The 22009-nt window shown below is 50.5% G+C and overlaps 1 protein-coding gene across 4 annotated transcripts in view; it reads right to left on the bottom strand.

Annotated features, from left to right (window-relative positions):
- Positions 1-14118, bottom strand: part of PXN (paxillin) — a 48607-nt gene extending 34489 nt beyond the window's left edge. For all 4 annotated transcript variants that reach the window (XM_066260442.1, XM_066260444.1, XM_066260445.1 and 1 more), the window contains exon 1: positions 13933-14118. In XM_066260442.1, coding sequence (XP_066116539.1) covers positions 13933-13945 — 13 coding nt within the window. In that variant the 5' untranslated portion in view covers positions 13946-14118. The remainder of the gene's footprint in view (positions 1-13932) is intronic.
- Positions 14119-22009: the final 7891 nt, after the last annotated feature.

Genomic DNA, 22009 nt, shown 5'->3' with positions numbered 1-22009 from the left:
GACTGCTTACTGGGTATAAGGTGGTGATGAAAATGTTCTGGAACTAGAGAGAAGTGACAGCCACACAAACTGTGAATGTACTAAATGCCACTGAATTGTACACTTTATTTTTTATTTATTTATTTATTTATTTTTGTATTTTTCTGAAGCTGGAAACGGGGAGAGACAGACAGACTCCCGCATGCGCCCGACCGGGATCCACCCGGCATGCCCACCAGGGGCGACGCTCTGCCCACCAGGGGGCGATGCTCTGCCCACCAGGGGGCGATGCTCTGCCGCAACCAGAGCCACTCTAGCACCTGGGGCAGAGGCCAAGGAGCCATCCCCAGCGCCCAGGCCATCTTTGCTCCAATGGAGCCTTGGCTGCGGGAGGGGAAGAGAGAGACAGAGAGGAAGGAGGGGGTGGTGGAGAAGCAAATGGGCGCTTCTCCTATGTGCCCTGGCCGGGAATCAAACCCGGGTCCCCCGCACGCCAGGCCGACGCTCTACCGCTGAGCCAACCGGCCAGGGCCATGAATTGTACACTTTAAAATGGTTCACTATATGCTATGTGTAACAAACGGTTGGAAAAGATACACACTATTAGCAATAGTTACCCCTGGGGGAAAGAAGAAAGGACTTTTACTTTTATGCCTTTTTTTTCTTACAATAAACAAGTATCTATCTTCTCTGACACAAAGACTTTAACAAAAGTAAATAACATCAGATACAAAATGGCACGAAAGGTCTCTAGGAAAAGAAACAAGGCTTGAGGCTACACTGTGGCAGACATGTAGTTCTAGAAATGAAGAAAACTAGAACCCCAGATATCCCCCACAAAGGGCTAGAGAGAGAGAAGAGCCTGGGCCTGCTCTGCCACTAAGTGTCCTGGGCAAGTGCTTTCTCCTCAGAGGGACTTAGGTGGTCCCATAAAACAGGTGGGTCGACGTCTCAAGTGATTTCCAGATGTTCTTACATCTTTTATTTTCAGTCTTTTAAAAAGCCATAAAATCCCTTTTGCCATTGTAATCTTCAACGGAAGCCAAACGTATAAGTAGATAAACAGTGAACAGCTCTGACTAAAGAAGGTGATGTTTGGAACCCCACCCACCACCACAAGGGTAGATGATACCCTAAAAAGCTCCTTTAAGCTCTAGAAGTGTAGGGGTCTAAGAAAGACTGAATCAGACCAGAACCACAGAGAGGGGAGTGTTGACTGATCACACCCAACAGACTATTCCGAGGAAAACTCTCCCTGGCAGTAGAAGCAGGGAAAAGAGGAAGGGCACAGCTGGGGTAAAACGGGGGCCAGTGACACCAAAAGGAGCTGCCACCAGCAGCTTTCCTTTTGGGAAAAAGCCTTTACTGGAGAAGCCCAGGCAGGGTGGAGGACTCTGGTGAGGTTGGTGAGGTTTAATTTTTAGGTGTAAGGTTCTCTCAGCAGCTCCTGGCAGCTCTCAGATGCAGAAGAGACATGAGCTGCTGAGACCTCTAGGATCAGTATAATGAGATGATGATGATGATAATGATTCTATCAAACAGTTAGAGGTTTACTGCTTTACTAGGTGGCAGGTGCTGTTTTAAGATCTTTCCATACAGTCTCTCATTTCATTGGACACAAGCAGGTCTTAAAGTTGCGTGAATTGTACTCGACGTCTATTGCAATGCAGCAATAGCCAGTGACCAGGAAGTCAAGGGTCCCAGGGGCAGGTGGACTGTGACAGCCCAGGCCCCCCACACCTCTGTCAAGGTCAGGCAAATAACAGCTGTCTCTGGATCTAGTGTTCCTGCTGCTCTAGGGGCACAAACAGGATGTTTGGAAGCAGATGACCAGAAGTGACCACAGGAAGCCGTGACAACCACCTCCAGGTAATACTCCCCTTCTCCCTCCAGCTTTGTTTCCAGCATAGCTGTCTCAGCACACCAGGCAAAAAGACTTCAAGTGCCAACTCCCAAAGAGGGAGAAGGGGCAGGAATTCTTGGAAAGTTCAGGACACAGCAGAAGAAGCCAACCTAGGTGGTGAGGCAGGGAGGAAACAAGGCCACCCAGCCATCCCGACAGCAACCTAGCCCGAAAGATGCAGCCTGGCTGACACCATATGATTTGGAAACTCTACAGCCACTCATGAGCACAGAGAACTTTCCAAGATGGACAGCATGTGACCGAATGAGCCTAGGAAGGCGACCAGGCTGGGTCTCCGAGGCGCACGGAGCACAGTATAGATTCCCGGGCACAGCCATCCCTCCACACCCACCTCCAGGAGCCAGCCCAACTCACCTGTCCTGGAGCTCACCAGCAATGAGAAACCACCCCAGGGGGCCAGCCAAGCCTGGAGTCCATGGGGAAGTGGCAAATCCAGAGGAAGCCAAAGGCTGTGGGACCCTCCCATTGCCAACTAAGGAAGAGGAACGTCCCTGGAAACTGAGCAAGGAAAAGCCTGGCCAGGTAACAACAAAAGGAAAGGCTTGGCCTGGCCTGGCCTGGCCTGTGGTGGCGCAGTAGATAAAGTGTCAGCCTGGAACACTGAGGTCGCCGGTTAGAAATTCTAGGCTTGTCTGGTCAAGGCACATATGGGAGTTGATGCTTCCGCGCTCTCTCTCTCTCTCTCTCTCTCTCTTTCTCTCCTCTCTAAAATAAATAAATTTAAAAAATTAAAAGAAAAGGAAGGCTTGGCCAGGACTCCCCGAGCTACTTCAAACCTCCAATGGAGCACAGGACTGACCCAACAGATCTGTTGCCCCTAGAAAGGTACAGAGGTGGCAGGGCAGCTCATCACTGGGTGGGCTTCTGCTAATGGCTTTGCCTACTCAACTGACAAAAACCACAGTTCATGGTCCATAAAACCAGTCTCTCCCTTTTTCTACTCCTGTCAGGAGCCTCACTTGTCTAGACCCATCTCATGAGGCTTCATGGATGTCATGGAGCAGCCTTCACAACCTGCCTTGACCACAGGAGGCCTAAGGGCTCTGGGAGAAGACCAGCGCTCCAGTGGAAGCAGATCCCACGTGGCCCACATGGCAGCTCCAATGTTAGTGTTAGATGAGCGATTAGTATAAACCAAGCCACCAAACAACCTCCTCCCCAGCCACTTCTGCATCAAAGCCACCAAAGAGGCCCAGGGGAAAGGAAACATCATAAAACCAAAACCCAACTAACACCACTGTGCTGGGTTATGAGCCTTTCACCTGCACATCAGAGCCTCCAGCATGCCCAAATCGCATTCTCCCACAAGACAACCAAAGGCGATTCCTTCCCCAGACCCAAGTGCACAGCCAATCAGGTTCACACGCATTAGATGCCCACCACCAAGGCCACAAAACATAAGCAGCGGGTCCATAAAGTGAAGAGGTGAAAGGGGAAGCCAAACTCCCAGAGCAGTATCTAGACCAGTGGTAGTCAACCTGGTCCCTACCGCCCACTAGTGGGCGTTCCAGCTTTCATGGTGGGTGGTAGCAGAGCAACCAAAGTATAAATGAAAAGATAGATTTAACTATAGTAAGTTGTTTTATAAAGATTTATTCTGCCAAACTTAGCGAAAATTCAACATAAAGTACTTGGTAAGTAATTATTATTACATGCTTTAACTTGCTGTAACTTTGCTTTATAAAATTTATAAAGCAAAGTTACTTCTCTACTTTATAAATCACCATTACTGTGGAGCTGGTGGGCGGTTAGAAAATTTTACTACTAACAGATATACAAAAGTGGGCAGTAAGTATAAAAAGGTTGACCATCCCTGATCTAGATTATTCCAAGGATGCATAATAATGATAACTGTCACCTTTTATTATGCACTTTATAGCATTTCAGGAAATACACCGGTTTCGCAGATCAGGAGACTGAGCCTCAGCATGTAAGGTCACGTGCTGAAGTCACACAGTCAGCAAGGGGCAGCAGTGACACAGACCCAAAAGTGCTGACAGCAGAGCCTGTGTTCTGTTCAGGGCACCCCGCTGCCTCCTCACCCACCTGGAACCCAGGGGGTTTCCCACTCAGATTCTCCAGCGGAGGAAGTGGTTTGCTGGAGGTTGGGCATCACAGTGGGTGCCCCAGTTCATATTCATTTAATCATCAACTACCATCAAACATTTATGAAGCAACTGCAGAGAGAAGAGAGCCACACTTGGTGGCAAGAGACACTTGAAAGGCAGATAATGTCCCTGTCTTTTAATGGGCTTACAGGGCTGGGGAGAGACAAAAGGAAAGAAGTCTGATTTATATATATCTGTGAAGTATTACCAAAGTAGGAGAACCATGAGTTTGGGGGTTTTAACCGGAAAAGTCTCCTGCAGAAGTAAGCTGCAGTCCAGACCGTAAAGGCGGAGGGTGAGGGGAGGTGGACAGGGAAAGACTATTGCCTGCAACGAGGACAAAAATCCCCACTCCAGGCAGAGGTAAGCGCTCTGTGCAGTCAGAAGTCAAAGCTAACTCAGAGGATACAGTTCAAGAAATCCTCAGACTTGGCAACTGTGTTTCTGCTGTAAATATAGGGCAGAAAAGAGAGCATTCTTAGACCCTCCCAAATCAGGGCCAGGTAGGAATATGCTCCAGGGAGCTGGGCCCTCTACAGGCAGCAGAGAGCCAATGTGAGGGCTGGACCCATGGAGGTCAATGAAGTGGTACCATGGAAGACAGGTATCCAGGGTACCCAACTCTGACTTTTCAAAAGAAATGACCTATGGATTTTGTAGGTGTGATCTCCTGATGCTTTAAACATTTGGAATATTTTTAAATAACATGAAGGCGAAGCAACAAAGGTCTGCAGGCCAACCAGTGATTTCCCATCTCTGCCTAAAGTTATCCAGTATGGGCCCTGGCCGGGTAGTTCAGTTGGTTAGAGTATCCCACGTGGCCCGCGTGGCAGCTCCAATGTTACTGTTAGATGAGCGATTAGTATAAACCAAGCCACCAAACAACCTCCTCCCCAGCCACTTCCGCATCAACGCCACCAAAGAGGCCCAGGGGAAAGGAAACATCATAAAACCAAAACCCAACTAACACCACTGTGCTGGTTGTCCCAATATGCCAAGGTTGTGAGTTCAATCCCCAGTCAGGGGACATACAAGAATCAACTAATGAGTGCATCAACAAATGGAACAACAAATTGATGTTTCTCTCTTTCTCTCTCCCTTCCTCTTTCTAAAAATCATTAAATCGTTTTTTTTAAGTATCTAGTATGAGCCTGACCAGGCGGTGGCGCAATGGATAGAGCGTCAGACTGGGATGCCGAGGACCCAGGTTCAAGACCCCGAGGTCGCCAGCTTGAGCGCGGGCTCATCTGATTTGAGCAAAGCTCACCAACTTGAGCCCAAAGTCGATGGCTCGAGCAAGTGGTCATTCAGTCTGCTGTAGCCCCCCAGTCAAGGCACATATGAGAAAGCAATCAATGAACAACGAAGGAGCCGCAACAAAGAATTGATGTTTCACAAAAAAAAAAGAATTGATGTTTCTCATCTCTCTCCCTTCCTGTCTGTCTGTCCCTATCTGTCCCTCTCTCTGATTCTCTCTGTCTCTGTCATAAAAAATAAATAAATAAATAAATAAATAAATAAATAAATAAATAAATAAATAAAAGTATCCAAGATAAAGAACCAAAAAGAGAATGGGTTGGGCACCACAAGAACTAAGATCAAGTGCTTGCATCATTATCTGCGGTGACACTGGGCATGTTCCCTTCCTCTGAGTCCCCTGGGTTTCAGTTTTTCTTCCTTATCTATGAAATGGGGAAAACTACCATCTGCCCCAAAAGATTGTTGTCAGAATCATGCAAAAGAATGATAAAGCATATGAAAATGTTGCCTAAACCGGAAGTGCCACCTTTGTGGCCACGAGTTTCCACAGGCCAAAGAAGAAAGGGGACAGCAGCAGAGGGAGCAGCAGTAGATGGGGCTGTGGGGAGAGTGAGAAGGAAATGAGTTGGGTCTTTGCTGGCGTGCAGACCGGAAGAATCTGGACAATGGAATCCACGTCAGGGGTGGAAACGTAAACTTGGGAGTCGCCAACATACAGGGAGAAAAGAGGTCATGCAAGTAGATACTCTGAGTGAGGTGCCCAGGAGAAAACCAGGGAGCCAAGCGAACGCCTTTGGGAAACCGCAAAGGCAGCGGATCTTAAGGAAGGGTGGGGAAGTATGGCCACTGAAGAGTGGGAGGTGTGCCTAGCAAAAGAGAAGAATGGCCCAGGCTCTGTTAAAACATGAAAAAGGAGCGAACGAAAGAAGTTAGGAAGGGCAGAAAGGTAAAAAGAGAGGACCGAAAGAGAAGAGATCAAGGTAAACCTGCAGATGGACTGATGGGAGATATGGGTGGGCAGGCACTGGGAGTTACAAAAGGTGTTGGGGCAGGAAAGACATGTGGGGGGATGAAGTACTAATCGACATAAAAAGGGCCTCATGGAAGGTCTGTCTGCTGTGTGCCAAGCGCCTTCATGTCACCTCATGGGACTCCCCAACCTCGCAGAAGGCAGGATTCAGGCCCATTTTACAGCCTGCTTTCAATACGATTTTTCTATTGTTGCAAGAGGCCCAATTCTCCATGGCTAGTTCAAGAAGATATACGAACTGGGGGCCAGAGGAGAACCAAGCCACCTGACGATCCCTGAGCCAACTGAAAGGAGCTCCCCAAAGGCTCCTGCCCACCTTGCTCTTGCTCCACTGGGTTCTATTGTTCCACACAGTTGGAAATGTGTGCCCTGCTCTCCCCAATAAGAAAACAGAACAGAACATGGCTGATTCTGCCAAGTGGAGTTCTGAATAAGCTGCATTCCATTTCATTAAAACAATTACCTGAGTCCCAGCCAAGAATTACATAAAGCTTCCTCCCAGCACCACCCCTCCCCCCATAAAACACACATCACGCTGCTTTTCAAACAGGCAGAGTGAGTCCATGACACACCACGCTGAGACCACACTAGGAAGATCCCATGATCCCTACCAAGTGGCCAGCCTCTGTGTCCTGGCATGCTGACAGGCAGATGTGAGGCTCAGAAGACCTGCCCATGAAGCACTCTCCTTACAAGGGCCTCCTGGCTGCCCAAAATGTTTCTGGTAGGCAGCAGGGCCCTCCAAGCCAAGGGGGCCACTGCAGTTGGAATCCAGCTACTCCTCTCAATTGATTGGAGGCCCAAGTGGCCCAGCTTTGAGTCAGCACAACACCAGAAGAAAGAACCTAGGAGCAGGTATTCCAGGAGAGGGAGCCTGAAGTCTAGAAAACTAGAGGCCGCCAGATCTCAGCTGTAAGCCAGATCCTGGGGCCACTCTGGCCCATGCTGCCCACAGGCTTATGGTGTTCCTTGGGCCACAGATAAGAGGTTCATGACGTAGACTGAATGGCATCTCATCCCCGCCCACAGGCTCCAGCTGCCTGGAGGCTGTTCTCTGCCTTTTGTAAAGCCCGGTTCTTCATCCTGCCCAGGCAACCCCTTTAAACTCCAACATCTCCCCTGCCTGGACCCTGGTCGCCACACCCAAAATAATCCCCACACCCAAAATAACCCCAGAGTCAGCCTCCAAACACTGGGAGCTCTCTGGCCATGGCTGGCCCTGTCTTTTTTCTGCACAGGTCATGGTGGCTGTGTGCCCATATCTCCAGCTGACAGTCACCCGTCACAAGCACACCAGGCCCACTTGGCTCCTGACTCTGCCCACCTAGTGTTCACACCACCTCACGGAGTCACAGGAGGCTGAGAGTCACTGAAGTCAACCACAGGCAGACACTTAAGAGCAACCCTGGCTGAATGACGCTGAGTCCAGTACAGAAAAGCAAGTGTTTCTTGCTTCTTCCAACTTTTTATAATGAAAATATCTAAACACATTTAAAGAAGTTGAAAGACATTACAATGAATATTCACGTACCTTCCACCTATTGTACAATAGTTTCAACAGTTACCATTTTGCATAAAAACTATGAGTGCACCCCTCCCTGTATGTACAGGGCTGGGCAAAAGTAGGTTTAGTCATGAATATATAAAATAGCTTATTCTTATATTATTACTTATTAATTATTGTATTATTTTCCATATGAACAACTATAAACCTAATTTTGCCCCACCCTGTATACACACACATACACAGCTCCTTTTATTAACTATATTATTTAAAACTTAGTCACAGATGCTCCGTTGGATAGTTCAGTTGGTTAGTGCGTCCTCCTGAAGCGCAAAGGTTGCCAGTTCGATTCTCGGTCAAGGCACCTACAAAAACAGAGCAATATTCCTGTCTCTCTCTCTCCCTTCCTCTCTCGCTAAAGTCAATAAATAATTTTTTTTTTATTTAAAACTTAGTCGCAGACACCATGACATTTTACTCCCAAATACTTCAGTCCGCACCTAACAATAACAATGTTTTCCCGTAAAACCACAATACCACAATCACACAAGAAATAAGTATTAAGAGGCCATCTTTAAGGGGAAAATTGGCCGCCAGGGTTCTCCCGAGCCTGGCCAACCACACATTCTGCCTGCCACTGGCCCAGCGTCCAAGGCCTCCCTGGAGAGGCCGGCCCCAAGCCCCACTGGTTAGGCAATCAATTTGTTAGCTGGAAGACCTATTAGGATGCGAATGCATGCTTGAGGCCAGATGGGAGACTCCCAACAAGACCACAACTGACCAGGCAATGTGAGCCTGGGAAGCAGTGGAGGCTCCGTGCCCATCGCAGGTGAGATGATCCTGATGCCCCTTCCAATCAGCTGCTTTGTCAAGATTTCTGGGAAAAGTCAGCTTCCTAATTCTTCCTCTCCCTCTCTTACTCCCACAGGACATCCTCAAGTCTCCACCTGAATAGTTGTCAACAACTTCCTCCTCGAAAAGGGAGCCATCCCTTTCCATGTACAGACACATGGACAAAGACAGGAGTGTGCCTGTATGGGGCAGGGGCACAGAGGCATCTGATTCCACCCAGCAGGAGGAGAAGAGGGACCTCGGAGGCCTGCCCCACGGGCTCCTGCTGTGTGTGGTAAGCTCGCAGCTCTGTCTCAAGGGTAACAAGTGACTAAATTGGTGACAGGTAAAGAAGTGGGGTCCTCCACTGAGCAAGAAAAACTGCTACAGGTGCCCAGCATCCCAGCCGAAGTCCTCAAAATAGAACAAGGAGGAGAAGGAAGAAACCACAGAGAAGAGGAAAAGAACAGATATGGGAAATTGCACAGAGAATGGAAAACAATCACATCAATTGGCAACCAAGACCAGACCCAGTATCATGAACTGAAACGTAAAGAATGGTTACAAACCCAACTCTGCATTGAAATCCCAGGCCTGGGTTTAATCCCAGCCCTTCCACTCACTAGTTAAGCAACCTGGCAAGTTAGCTCACCCTCTCTGTGCCTATTTCATCTATAAGGGGAGGAGTAGCAATAAAACCCGCGCCTTGGCCCTGGCCGGTTGGCTCAGTGGTAGAGCGTCGGCCTGGCATGCAGGAGTCCCAGGTTCAATTCCCGGCCAGGGCACACAGGAGAAGTGCCCATCTGCTTCTCCACCCCTACCCCTCTCCTTCCTCTCTGTCTCTCTCTTCCCCTCCCGCAGCTGAGGCTCCATTGGAACAAAGTTGGCCCAGGCGCTGAGGATGGCTCCAGGGCCTTTGCCTCAGGCACCAGAATGGCTCTGGTTGCAGCAGAGCAACGCTCCAGATGGGCAGAGCATCGCCCCCTGGTGGGCATGCCAGGTAGATCCCGGTCGGGCACATGCGGGAGTCTGTCTGACTGACTCCCCATTTCCAGCTTCAGAAAAATACAAAAAAAAAAAAACCCCAAAAAACCCCTGCGCCTTTCATGGTCCATGTGATTCAATGAAACAATGTATGTAAGGCACCCAGCAGAATGCCCGCATATAGTAAATGCTCAGTAAATATTATGGAAAAGAGTTCTGTAAACCCTGTAAAAGTGAAAAGTGTTCTACAGAGCTTTGTTATTATTAATGGAGACAATGAGACTAGACAGCCCCGGGGAGGGCTGGAATGAGAGTGAAGCCAAGAGCAAGTTTTTTCAACATCCTGATCTTGGAACAAGGTAAGGGCCCAAGGGAAACTTTGGAGGGCCAACACACTTCATGCGTGAGGGCTAAATGGAGGAGGAGGGCTGGCTGCTCAGCGCATAAACGGTAACTCTAGTCTTTCCTTGGCCCCTCCAGCTAAGGGCCCACCCGCCTCGCCAATGCATGGCGGTCTGGGGAAACTGAGAGACAGGAAGACTGAGATGTTCCCTCGGAAGACTGCAAACCCATAGTGGTGGGGTCACAGCCCCCAGAAGCCCAAACCTTTCCACACGAAGCCGTGGCTGTCCAGATAACTGACAGCTTCACACAGCAGGAAGGGCACCTGCTAAGAATCACGGATATCAGCTCTGCCCCTGACTAGCATACAGCCCAGGAGAAGTCCTGGCACCAACGCAGAGACCCCGAGGAGTGCACATCACTCCAAGGGTGCCTCTGCCACAGGCCCAGCAGCTGGGTGCCCTGACCTAACACACAGAGGCTCCACAGACAGGCAAGCTCCAAGTCCAGACTTTCCATGGAAACAGGGAGGCTCCAGAGCCCCAAATGCCCCAGGCAACTCCCCTACCCCCCCAGTACCCCTCCAAGGACAATGAAGCACTGTTTTCCAGAGGGTCAAGACTGCTGAGAAGCTGAAAGAAGATTCCAGAGGCAACTGGGCATTGCCAACAGCTGGCTGTTCCCCCTAGAAGAGGGGAAGGCTGAGGCTATCAAGGCCTGAAATGTACTCACCCCACCCTCTGTCAGAGAGGCCCTGTCCTGGGTATGGTCCCCAGGGCAGAAATTTTAAAGGTAACTACTAACCACTCGGCAGGCCCCATTGCTCATCCCTCTGGTTGGTCTCCGATCACTATTACCTTATGATTAAAATGAGCAGATCCAGAATTGGATCAGTCTGGGTTCCAATCCCAACTCCGCCAGTGAACTTTCCAGAGCTCAGGTTTCCACATCTGCAAAGCGGAGATAAAACACCTCCCTCTCGGAATGGTGGTGATAAAACTCATAAAGCACTGATTCCGGTGCCTGTCTCCCATTAAGCAGGAGTGATCATCTGTGGACCACAACTGTGTTCACAGGCCCCCCAAGCACATTAGGAATGGGAACAAGGGGAGAGCAAGGAGTCGGGTCAAGAAATGTAATTGGAGTACACCTCCGTGCTGCAGGAACTCTGTCCAGGAAAGTCCGGCCAGAGAACAGGGCGAACTCCCAGCCAAACCAGCGTCTAAACAGTAAAATGAGAAAAGCCACCAGCAGCCACCCCACAGCACAAAGCAGAGAAAACAGACAAGGAAAGGCTGTGTTTATGTTTTTCTGCCCGAAGAGCTATAAATTAGTAACTTATTAAATAGCACATGGTGAGTCTGTCACTTGCAGCTATGGGAAGGGGAGAGTTCCCCAATTTTTTTTTAACACCAAAAAACAAAGTCATCGCAGAGACTTCTCTGGCCCCTGCCCCAGCCTTGCCACAGGACTAATCGTAAGAGCCCTGTTTCAGAGACCAGGAGGCTCACAGCTGAGGGCACTCCCAGGAGAAAAATAAAAACAAGAGGCCTGCCTTTGTGTCTACCCTAACTAAGGAAAACAGCTGACAGACACGGTGCTGAGCAGTCAGCCAGACAGCTGATGGGGCCTGAGCAGAGGCAAATTCCTCTCCCCTTCTGCACGCCCCATTCCTCCCACCCACCCCAGGCTCCGGTCAGCCAGGCGTGGCTGGCCTCCTGGGAGCTTAGGCCAAGGAAGTTGGGCAGCCAGGATCCAAACAACTGCGGAGCTTGTGGTGGAAGGCAGCAGAGGTTACAGGTGGCAGCCATCACCCTGCTGCGACCCTTCCTTCATGTGCAGCTCACCACCTCCTCAGAAAGAAAGGCCTCTGGGTACATAGGAGCAGCAGATCTAGAAGTAAGGGACTGGGTTTCTAGTCCTTGTTTTGTCATTTTGAGGCTGTGCAGCCCTGGGCAAGTACATCAACCTCTCTTAGTCTCAGTTTTCTCAATTTATAAAAGACAAGTAGTAATGACAACAGTGGGTGTAAGGGGCTCTTATAAAGGGTTGCTGTGAGGACAGGACCAGTTGAAGTACAGAGAAGAACTCCATAAACTGCAATTTTAAAGTTCTACAATCCCCTCTGCCAGTCTACTTTCTTTCCCTGCAGAGACTAACTTGTTTCCTGGCCCCACATGGAAGACTGTCAGAAGACAGGAATTCAGGACTTTAACTGAAAACTCAACAAAGACTTTCTTAGTCTTTCAAACAGCACAGGGACTGTGTAGAAGGAACAAAACCACATCAGCACCTTAGAAACTGTAACTGCTGCTCGGTTACCACTGGGAAAGCCTTGAGACATTCAGATCCTGATTTTAAAAATATCCCCAGCCTCCTTTAAAGCTTACTTATTTTTATGTGAAAAAAAAAAAAACCTGCCTGGAAGCCATGCCAACCTTGAGTGTGTTGGAAAAATAGGTGCCAAGCCTGACCCAAGGGCAGAACTATGCTTGGCAGACACTGCACTCTGCAAAACAGGCATGATCGTACACCATCCCCAGCTCCAGGTTGGGGTGGGTGCATATGATCCCAAAAGAAGTTGCCAGGAAGCAGTGAAGTCCCAGCCCTCCTCCCTGCGCCCTTAGAAGTCCAGTGCCTACATATATTGCCAGTCTTAGCTTACAGCGCCCTGTGCACTTGAGAAAGGTTCATCAGTTCAGGAGGGCATGAATCCACTGCTCAGAGCCTGGGACAGAGAAAGCATCAGTGGCCACACAAGGCATGCACAGTCCAAAGAGGGAAGACACGGCACCTACAGAGAAGAAACTTTTCCCTGTTCTCACCTTCCCAGCTCAGAGGCCCTCCACCTACAGGCACAAAGGGGAGGAAGAGCGAATCCTCCCACTTCAGGGTTTATGCCACTCAAGGCATTCCTAGAACCCTGGCACCAACCCTCTTGGGTTCAGTATCTGGTTCCGGGAGACGCTCTCCCCTGCCCTAACAGCAAATCAAGGCCAGAGTGAAAAGAGTAGTTCTGGAGCTCCAATAACATGAAAACAGTACAACTCCTGTTCCGGGCACCCTGTCCTCCTTTCCTGTGTGGCTTCCAGCAAGGTCTGATGCTGAGGGTGAGTGGGGGTGGGTGGAGGGACTCTGCCAGCCAGGACAAGTTCAAAGATGGCCATACCTTGAGGCCCACTTCCCTCCTCATTCCCCTGGCCTTTCACCAGCGTCTGGGAGTGGAGTGAGAATCTTGTCTCCTCAGCTTACTCTTCTTCTAACATTAGATTGGTCCAGAGACGGGAGAGGGCAGTCAGTGGAATGCAGTGACGGGTTCATGAAACAGGGTGCCCAGACCTGAAGTGGGGGGTTAGTGGGTGGGGCACATGGGAAACTTGTCTTTGTAGCAGCGGTGAGGCTCATCTCTAACTTGTGAATCTGACCAGTGACAAAAACGGGGTGGCCTCGGAGAGGCTATCCCCCTGAAGGGGGAGCGGTCTTCAAGGGGGTGGGAGCACGTCCTGGAACAAGCAGCTGCTCCCCGAACCGGCTTCCGATCTGTGAGGCGGGGGTGGGGGTGGGGAGCGGTCTGTGAAGTGAGGGTCCCATCGCTGGGGGGCTGGTCTGGGCCAGGCACTGAGAGACCTGCCGCTGAAGCGGACGGGGCGGGTCCCTGAGGTGCGAGCTGGTCCCCAGGGCTGTTCAGGGAAACCGGGGTGGCTCCCCAAGGTCGGGGGTCCGGAGGTGGGGCCGTCCCCGAGCCCTGGAGTGGCGGCTGTGAGAGCAGCAGCAGGACCAACCTCCTCCGGGACTCAGGCCCGGGCTCGGGATCCAAGCCTCGCGTAGCCCCGGCCGGCAGGGACCAGAGAAGGGTCCCAGGCCACCGAGGGTGGGATCCCGCGGCCGCCGCCGCTCGCTCGCGCCCGCCCGCCCGGCCCGGGGCCGCGCGCCCTCCGCTGCCTCCTTCCTCGGCCTCCCACTCACTCACCGAGGTCGTCCATGGCGGGACCGCAGGGGCCGGGAACCGGCTGGACGTCGCACTCGCTGCCCGTCCCGGGGCCGCTCCTCTCCGCCCCGCAACTTTTCCGCCGTGAGCCTCGACCCAGAACGGAACGCGCCGCCGCCGCGCGCGCCCGCGCCCGCCGCGCGCCCCGCCCCCGGCCGTCCCGGGAGCACGCGCGCCCCGCCCGCGGTCGTTCCCGTGAGCATGCTGGCCCCGCCCGCTGCGCACGCTAGCCCCGCCCCCTGCACCGCCCGCAAAAGCGCTCCCAGCCGGGTTGGTGGGCAACGCTGGGCAGGGCGGCGGCGCCCCCTCGCGGCCCGCGGGGAGGTGGGCGGCTCCCAGGCCAACAGTCCTTCTGCTCAATCTATTTTCTTTTCTTTCTTTTTTTTTTTTTACAGGGACAGAGAGAGTCAGAGAGAGGGATAGACAGACAGGAATGGAGAGATGAGAAGCATCAATCATCAGTTTTTCGTTGCGACACCTTAGTTGTTCATTGATTGCTTTCTCATATGTGCCTTGACCGGGGGTCTTACCGAGTAACCCCTTTAACCCCTTGCTCGAGCCAGCGACCTTGGGTCCAACCAAGCTGGTGAGCTTTTTGCTCAAGCCAGATGAGCCCGCGCCCAAGCTGGCGACCTCGGGGTCTCGAACCAGGGTCTTTCCGCATCCCAGTCCTACGCTCTATCCACTGCGCCACCACCTGGTCAGGCACTCAGTCTATTTTCTATTTTTTTTTTCTTCCTGAAGTTGGAAACTGGGAGGCAGTCAAACAGACTCCCGCATGCGCCCAGGGTCCACCCGGCACGCCCACCAGGGGGCGATGTTCTGCCCATCTGGGGCGTCGCTCTGTTGCAACCAGAGCCATTCTAGCGCCTGAGGCAGAGGCCACAGAGCCATCCTCAGCGCCTGGGCCAACTTTGCTCCAATGGAGCCTTGGCTGCAGGAGGGGAAGAGAGAGACGGAGAGGGGGAGGGGTGGAGAAGCAGATGGGCGCTTCTCCTGTGTGCCCTGGCCGGGAATCGAACCCGGGACTCCTGCACGCCAGGCCGACGCTCTATCACTGAGCCAACCAGCCAGGGCCTGCTCAGTCTATTTTCAAAGTCACATGCCTGCCTGACCAGGTGGTGGCGCAGTGGATAGAGCGTCGGACTGGGATGCGGAAGGACCCAGGTTCGAGACCCCGAGGTCGCCAGCTTGAGCGCGGGCTCATCTGGCTTGAGCAAAGAGCTCACCAGCTTGGACCCAAGGTCGCTGGCTCCAGCAGGGGGTTACTCGGTCTGCTGAAGGCCCACGGTCAAGGCACATGTGAGAAAGCAATCAATGAACAACTAAAAAGTCGCAACGCGCACAACGAGAAACTGATGATTGATGCTTCTCATCTCTCTCCGTTCCTGTCTGTCTGTCCCTGTCTATCTCTGCCTCTGTAAAAAAAAAAAAAAAAAGTCACATGCCTGACCATCTGTGACAGATCTTTTGTGTGTGTGTGACAGAGTCAGAGAGAAGGATAGATAGACAAGAAGGGAGAGAGATGAGAAACATCAATTCTTCATTGTGGCTCCTTAGTTGTTTATTGATTGATTTCTCATATGTGCCTTGATGGGGTGGGGGCTACAGCCTGGCCAGAGAACCAAGTGACCCCCTTGCTCAAGCCAGCAACCTTGGGCTCAAGCTGGTAAGCCTTGCTCAAACCAGATGAGCCAGTGCTCAAGCTGGCAACCTTGGGGTCTCGAACCTGGGTCTTCCACATCCCAGTCCCACGCTCTATCCACTGCACCAACACCTGGTCAGGCCATCCTGTCTTGATACCTCAGTCTGACCTGTGTCTGTCCATCCATCAGTCACTTACTCATCGCATGCCTGTTTACCAGAGAATCAGTTTGTCTGCGTGTCTGTCTCCCAGTAGGTCATCCCCCAGGAGAACCCTAAATCAATACCAAGCAAGGCCAGGAAACTTTGGAGAACCTTTCCTGAGGTACTAGGCCCATGGCAGTGTAAATCGCAGCCCAGCCTTTGGAGCCAGATTTAGTAGTTTTTTTTAGGGGGGGGGTTGTATTTTTCTGAAGCTGGATACAGGGAGGCAGTCAGACAGACTCCCTCATGCGCCCGACAGAGATCCACCCAGCACGCCCACCAGGTGGCGATGCTCTGCCAATCCGGGGCATTGCTCTCTAGCGCCTGGGGCAGAGGCCATGGAGCCATCCCCAGCGCCCGGGACATCTTTTGCTCCAATGGAGCCTCAGCTGTGTGAGGGGAAGAGAGAGACAGAGAGGAAGGAGAGGGGGAGGGGTGGAGAAGCAGATGGGCGCTTCTCCTGTGTGCCCTGGTCCGGAATCGAACCCAGGACTTCCACACGCCAGGCCGACGCACTACCACTGAGCCAACCGGCCAGGGCCGAGATTTAGTATTTTATTTATTTTTTATTATTTTTATTTTTTTTTGTAGTTTTCTGAAGCTGGAAACGGGGAGAGACAGTCAGACAGACTCCCGCATGCGCCTGACTGAGATCCACCTGGCACGCCCACCAGGGGTGACGCTCTGCCCACCAGGGGGCGATGCTCTGCCCCTCCCAGGCATCGCTCTGCTGCGACCAGAGCCACTCTAGCGCCTGGGGCAGAGGCCAAGGAGCCATCCCCAGTGCCCGGGCCATCTTTGCTCCAATGGAGCCTCGGCTGCGGGAGGGGAAGAGAGAGACAGAGAGGAAGGAGAGGGGGAGGGGTGGAGAAGCAGATGGGTGCTTCTCCTGTGTGCCCTGGCCGGGAATCGAACCCGGGACCTCTGCACGCCAGGCCGACACTCTACCACTGAGCCAACCGGCCAGGGCCCAGATTTAGTATTTTAAAGATTATGTATTCCTTAATCTTCCAAATGTCCACCCACCAGGAGACTTTCAAAACTTTGCATGGAGCAGAAGGGACCCCCACCTTAGACATTAAAAGAAAGACTACAGGGAGGTTACACCCTGTGCTGGGCACATTCCACTACCACTCACACCCCAGAGGGCTCTGCTCGCACAGACTCAGAAGTCAGGTTATAACAGCTATCATGTATTAAGTGTCAGATACTATATAGCTATTATCTAAATCAATTCTTCATAGAGGTAGTTATTACTATCAGCCCTTCCCCATAGTTTGGAATGGACCGTGGCAGTTTGTCAATTTTATGGAAAAATGCTCGGTAAACCCAGCTTTAAGCTCCCCTTTCCACCAGAATCTGACCCCCAAACCCTCTGTGTTAGGCCAGGTCCTCCAGGAAGCAGACGTTGAGATAGAGTTGCGGTAAGGCCTGTGAAAGAGAAAGGGGAAGAAGCAGTCTAGGAAAGGAGAGACTCAGATGTGATGAAAATAGGCCAATCACTGGGAGCCCCCCCAAAAAAATTCATTAGAGGAGTCCCATTGGACAGAGTGTCCAGGCCCCAATTCCTTACCATGTTCTGGGGACATCCAGGAAGAGAAAGGCCTTGGGAAGCTGTCCTTCCTTGAGCTAGATAACAAGCTCTTTTTTGAAGGCAGAACCAAGAGATTCACCTCTGTGGCTGCCACCTCCTCCTATACTAAAATTCAAACCTGACCTGTGGTGGCGCAGTGGATGGAACGCTGACCTGGAATGCTGAGGTCGCCAGGTCAAGGCACATACAAGAAGCAACTACTATGAGTTTTTGCTTCCCACTCCTTTGCCCTTTCTCTTTCTCTCTCTCCTCTCCTAAAATAAAAAAAAATAAAATCTTTATTTAAAAAAGAAAGAAAGAAAGAAAGAAAGAAAGAAAGAAAGAAAGAAAGAAAGAAAGAAAGAAAAAAAGAAAGAAAGAGGCTCTGGCCAGCTGGCTCAGTGGTAGAGCTTTGGCCTGGCATGTGGAAGTCCTGTGTTCGATTCCCGGACAGGGCACACAGGAGAGGTGCCCATCTGCTTCTCCACCCCTCCCCCTCTCCTTCCTGTCTATCTCTTTCTTCCCCTCCTGCAGCCAAGGCTCCATTGGAGCAAAGTTGGCCTGGGTGTTGAGGATGACTCCACGGACCTCAGGCGCTAGAATGGCTCCTGTTGCAATGAAACAAAACCCCAGATGGGCAGAGCATCGCTCCCTGGTGGCTTGCTAGGTGGATCCTGGTGGGGCACATGCTGGAATCTGTCTCTTTGCCTCCCTGCTTCTCACTTCAGAAAAATACCAATAAAAAGAAAAGGAAAGAAAAAAGACCTAACCTGTGGTGGCGCAGTGGATAAAGCATCGACCTGGAATGCTGAGGTCGCCAGTTCGAAACCCTGGGCTTGCCCAATCAAGGCACATATGGGAATTGATGCTTCCTGCTCCTCCCCCCTTCCCTCCCCCTTCTCTCTCTCTCTCTCTCTTTCTCCCCCCTTCTCTAAAATGAATAAATAAAATCTTAAAAAAAAAAAAAAAAAAAAGGAAAGAAAAAAAAAAGAAAGAAAAAGCCCTGGCCAGATAGCTCAGTTGGTTAGAGCATTGTCCCGAAGTGCGGAGGTTGCCGGTTCAATAACCAGTCAGGGCACATACAGGAGCAGATTAATGATGTTCCTGTCTCTATCTCTCCCTCTCTCTCTAAAATCAATACAATAAACAATAAAAGGAAAGAAAGAAAGTTAAAAGTGTTCATAATCTAAAAAAGTGAGTGCCTAGTTGTATAGTCTTCTAGACTATTCTTTCTTTTTTTTTTTTAGACTTTTATTCATTCATTTTAGAGAGAAGAGAGAGAGAGAGAGAGAAGGAGGGAGGAGCAGGAAGCATCAACTCCCATATGTGCCTTGACCAGGTAAGCCCAGGGTTTTGAACCAGCAACCTCAGTGTTCCAGGTTGATGCTTCATCCACTGCACCACCACAGGTCAGGCTAGACCATTCTTTTCTTTTCTTTTTTTATTTTATTTTACTTTATTTTATTTTATTTTTTTACAGAGACAGAGAGAGAGTCAGAGAGAGGGATAGATAGGGACAGACAAACAGGAACAGAGAGAGATGAGAAGCATCAATCAACAGTTTTTCATTGCGACACCTTAGTTGCTTTGATTGCGACACATTGATTGCTTTCCTATATGTGCCTTGACTGTGGGGCTACAGCTAACCGAGTAACCCATTGCTCGAGCCAGCGACCCTGGACTCAAGCTGGTGAGCTTTTTTTTTTTTTTTGCTGAAACCAGATGAGCCCGTGCCCTAGCTGGCGACCTCGGGGCCTCGAACCTGGGTCCTCCACATCCCAGTTCAATGCTCTATCCACTGCGCCACCGCCTGGTCAGGTAGATCATTCTTTTACACACATGCACACATATATAAATATCTATATCACATATAGAAAATGTTTAAATATGCGTTTTTATATTCATGCACACTGCTTTGAAACCTTTTTTTTCCCACTTAATATATTTTGTAAACAACTTTTCATGGCATTCAATATTTTTCTAAAACATCATTTTGGGGGGGGCAAAATAGCATTCTGTCATATAACTCCTACCAATGTTTACCAGTTCCCTCATTAAATTTTATTATTTTCAAGATTTCACTATAATTAGCAATGCTGAGAAGAACATCATTATAGTTAAATCTTGGAGCATGTCCTTAATTATTTCCTGAAGATCAATTCCTAGAAGTGGAAGTGCTGTATCAGGGGTTAAAAGACTGTCGTTAGTCTTTTTGCTGGGTGCTGACAAAGTGCTGTCCATAACTACTATGTCTAGATAAATATATAATAGATGTTCTATGCACATCAATTTGCACATAATACTTTAGAATTCCCCCGAATGTGGTACAGTGCCACCAGGGAAATAAGAGACATGTAAATGGTACATGGACAAAAATTTCTTATTTTAATAGTTATGGGTCCTGGCCGGTTAGATCAATCAGAGCATTGTCCCAAAACACCAAGATTGTGGGTTTGATCCTTGGTCAGGGCACATACAGAAAGTGACCAATGAATGCACAACTAAGTGGAACAACAAATGAATGCTCTCTCTCTCTCTCTCTCTCTCTCTCACTCACTTCCACTCTTGTGTCTCTAACAATAAATCAATAAAAAATAATTATGAATTACCTCTGCCCTGTTGGCTTAACAGTAGAGCATCGGCCCGGCGTGTAGAAGTCCGGGTTCAAATCCCAGCCAGGGCACACAGGAGAAGCAACTATCTGCTTCTCTACCCTTCCCCCTTCCTTTCTCTTTATCTCTCTTCCCCTCCCGCAGCCAAGGCTCCATTAGAGCAAAGTTGGCCTGGGTGCTGAGGACAGTTCCATGGCCTCTGCCTTAGGTGCTAGAATGGCTCCTGAGGCAGCAGGAGCAATGCCCCAGATGGGCAGAGCATCGTCCCCTGGTGGGCATGCCAGGTGGATCTCAGTTGGGTGCCTGCGGGAGTCTGTCTGCCTCCCCACTTCTCACTTCAGAAAGATACAAAAAATAATAATAATAATTACATATTTATGTACATTAGAAATATGCCTAATTAGTACATGAACCAATATATAGTTTAGGATGAGATTAAGTAAAAGAAATAAAAAGGAGAGTTGTTTACAGAAAAAACATTAAGCTATATAGTGCAGGTGGGTTCTTAGTTACAGCAAAAACCATGACTGCAATCTGAGATACCTCCTGATGTATGATCACTCCCCAAACGTATTGTGTAGTTGAAGAAGTTAAGCTGGAACCCTAGCTGGATACCTTGTTTGGTTAGAGCACCGTCCCAAAGTGCAGAGGTTGCCAGTTCGATCCCTGGTCCGGGCACATACAGGAACAGATAGATGTTTCTGTCTCGGTCCTGCTCTCTCCTTTCCCTTCTCTAAAAATCAATAAAAGGCCCTGGCCGGTTGGCTCAGTGGTAGAGCGTTGGCCTGGCGTGTGGAAGTCCCGGGTTCAATTCTCGGTCAGGGCACACAGGAGAAGCACCCATCTGCTTCTCCACCCCTCCCCCTCTCCTTCCTCTCTGTCTCTCTCTTCCCCTCCCACAGCCAAGGCTCCATTGGAGCAAAGATGGCCCGGGCGCTGGGGATGGCTCTGTGGCCTCTGCCTCAGGCGCTAGACTAGCTCTGGTCACAACAGAGCGACGCCCCGGGTGGGCAGAGCATCGCCCCCTGGTGGGCGTGCCGGGTGGATCCCGGTCGGGCGCATGCGGGAGTCTGTCTGACTGCTTCCCCATTTCCAGCTTCAGAAAAAATACAATAAATAAATAAATAAATAAATAAATAAATAAATAAAATAAAAATCAATAAAATAAACATTTAAAAAGAAGTTAAGCTGGAGCAGAGGAACACTCATGAAAAACTAAAGAACAGGCCCTGGCCGGTTGGCTCAGCGGTAGAGCCTCGGCCTGGCGTGCGGGGGACCCAGGTTCGATTCCCGGCCAGGGCACATAGGAGAAGCGCCCATCTGCTTCTCCACCCCCCCTCCTTCCTCTCTGTCTCTTTCTTCCCCTCCCGCAGCCAAAGCTCCATTGAAGCAAAGATGGCCCGGGCGCTGGGGATGGTTCCTTGGCCTCTGCCCCAGGCGCTAGAGTGGCTCTGATCGCGGCAGAGCGATGCCCCAGAGGGGCAGAGCATCACCCCCTGGTGGGCAGAGCGTCGCCCCTGGTGGGCTTGCCGGGTGGATCCCGGTCAGGCGCATGCAGGAGTCTGTCTGTCTCTCCCCGTTTCCAGCTTCAGAAAAATACAAAAAAAAAACAAAAAAAAACCACACAAAAAAAACCCCCAAAAAACTAAAGAACATAGCAACATAGCAGAAAATGAGAGCTGAGCTGGAATCCCAGCTTTCCTCAGTTGCCAGCCAGAGGAGTCCAATTATCCCATCGCTGACGATTTTTCTCAATGACTGACATTCCATACCTGCCTGGTAAGGGAGGGCTTATACACAAGGAATTGTTGGGGCCCTCCTCTTTTTTTTTTTTTTTTTGTATTTTTCTGAAGCTGGAAACAGGGAGAGACAGTCAGACAGACTCCCGCATGCGCCCGACCGGGATCCACCCGGCACGCCCACCAGGGGCGACACTCTGCCCACCAGGGGGCGATGCTCTGCCCCTCCGGGACGTCGCTCTGCCGCGACCAGAGCCACTCTAGCGCCTGGGGCAGAGGCCAAGGAG

The sequence above is a fragment of the Saccopteryx bilineata genome, chromosome 2 (genome assembly GCF_036850765.1).
Source record: "Saccopteryx bilineata isolate mSacBil1 chromosome 2, mSacBil1_pri_phased_curated, whole genome shotgun sequence".
Classification (NCBI taxonomy): Eukaryota; Metazoa; Chordata; class Mammalia; order Chiroptera; family Emballonuridae; genus Saccopteryx; species Saccopteryx bilineata.
Note: the sequence above shows the minus strand (reverse complement) of the source record. Positions and strands in the feature narration are given on the sequence as shown.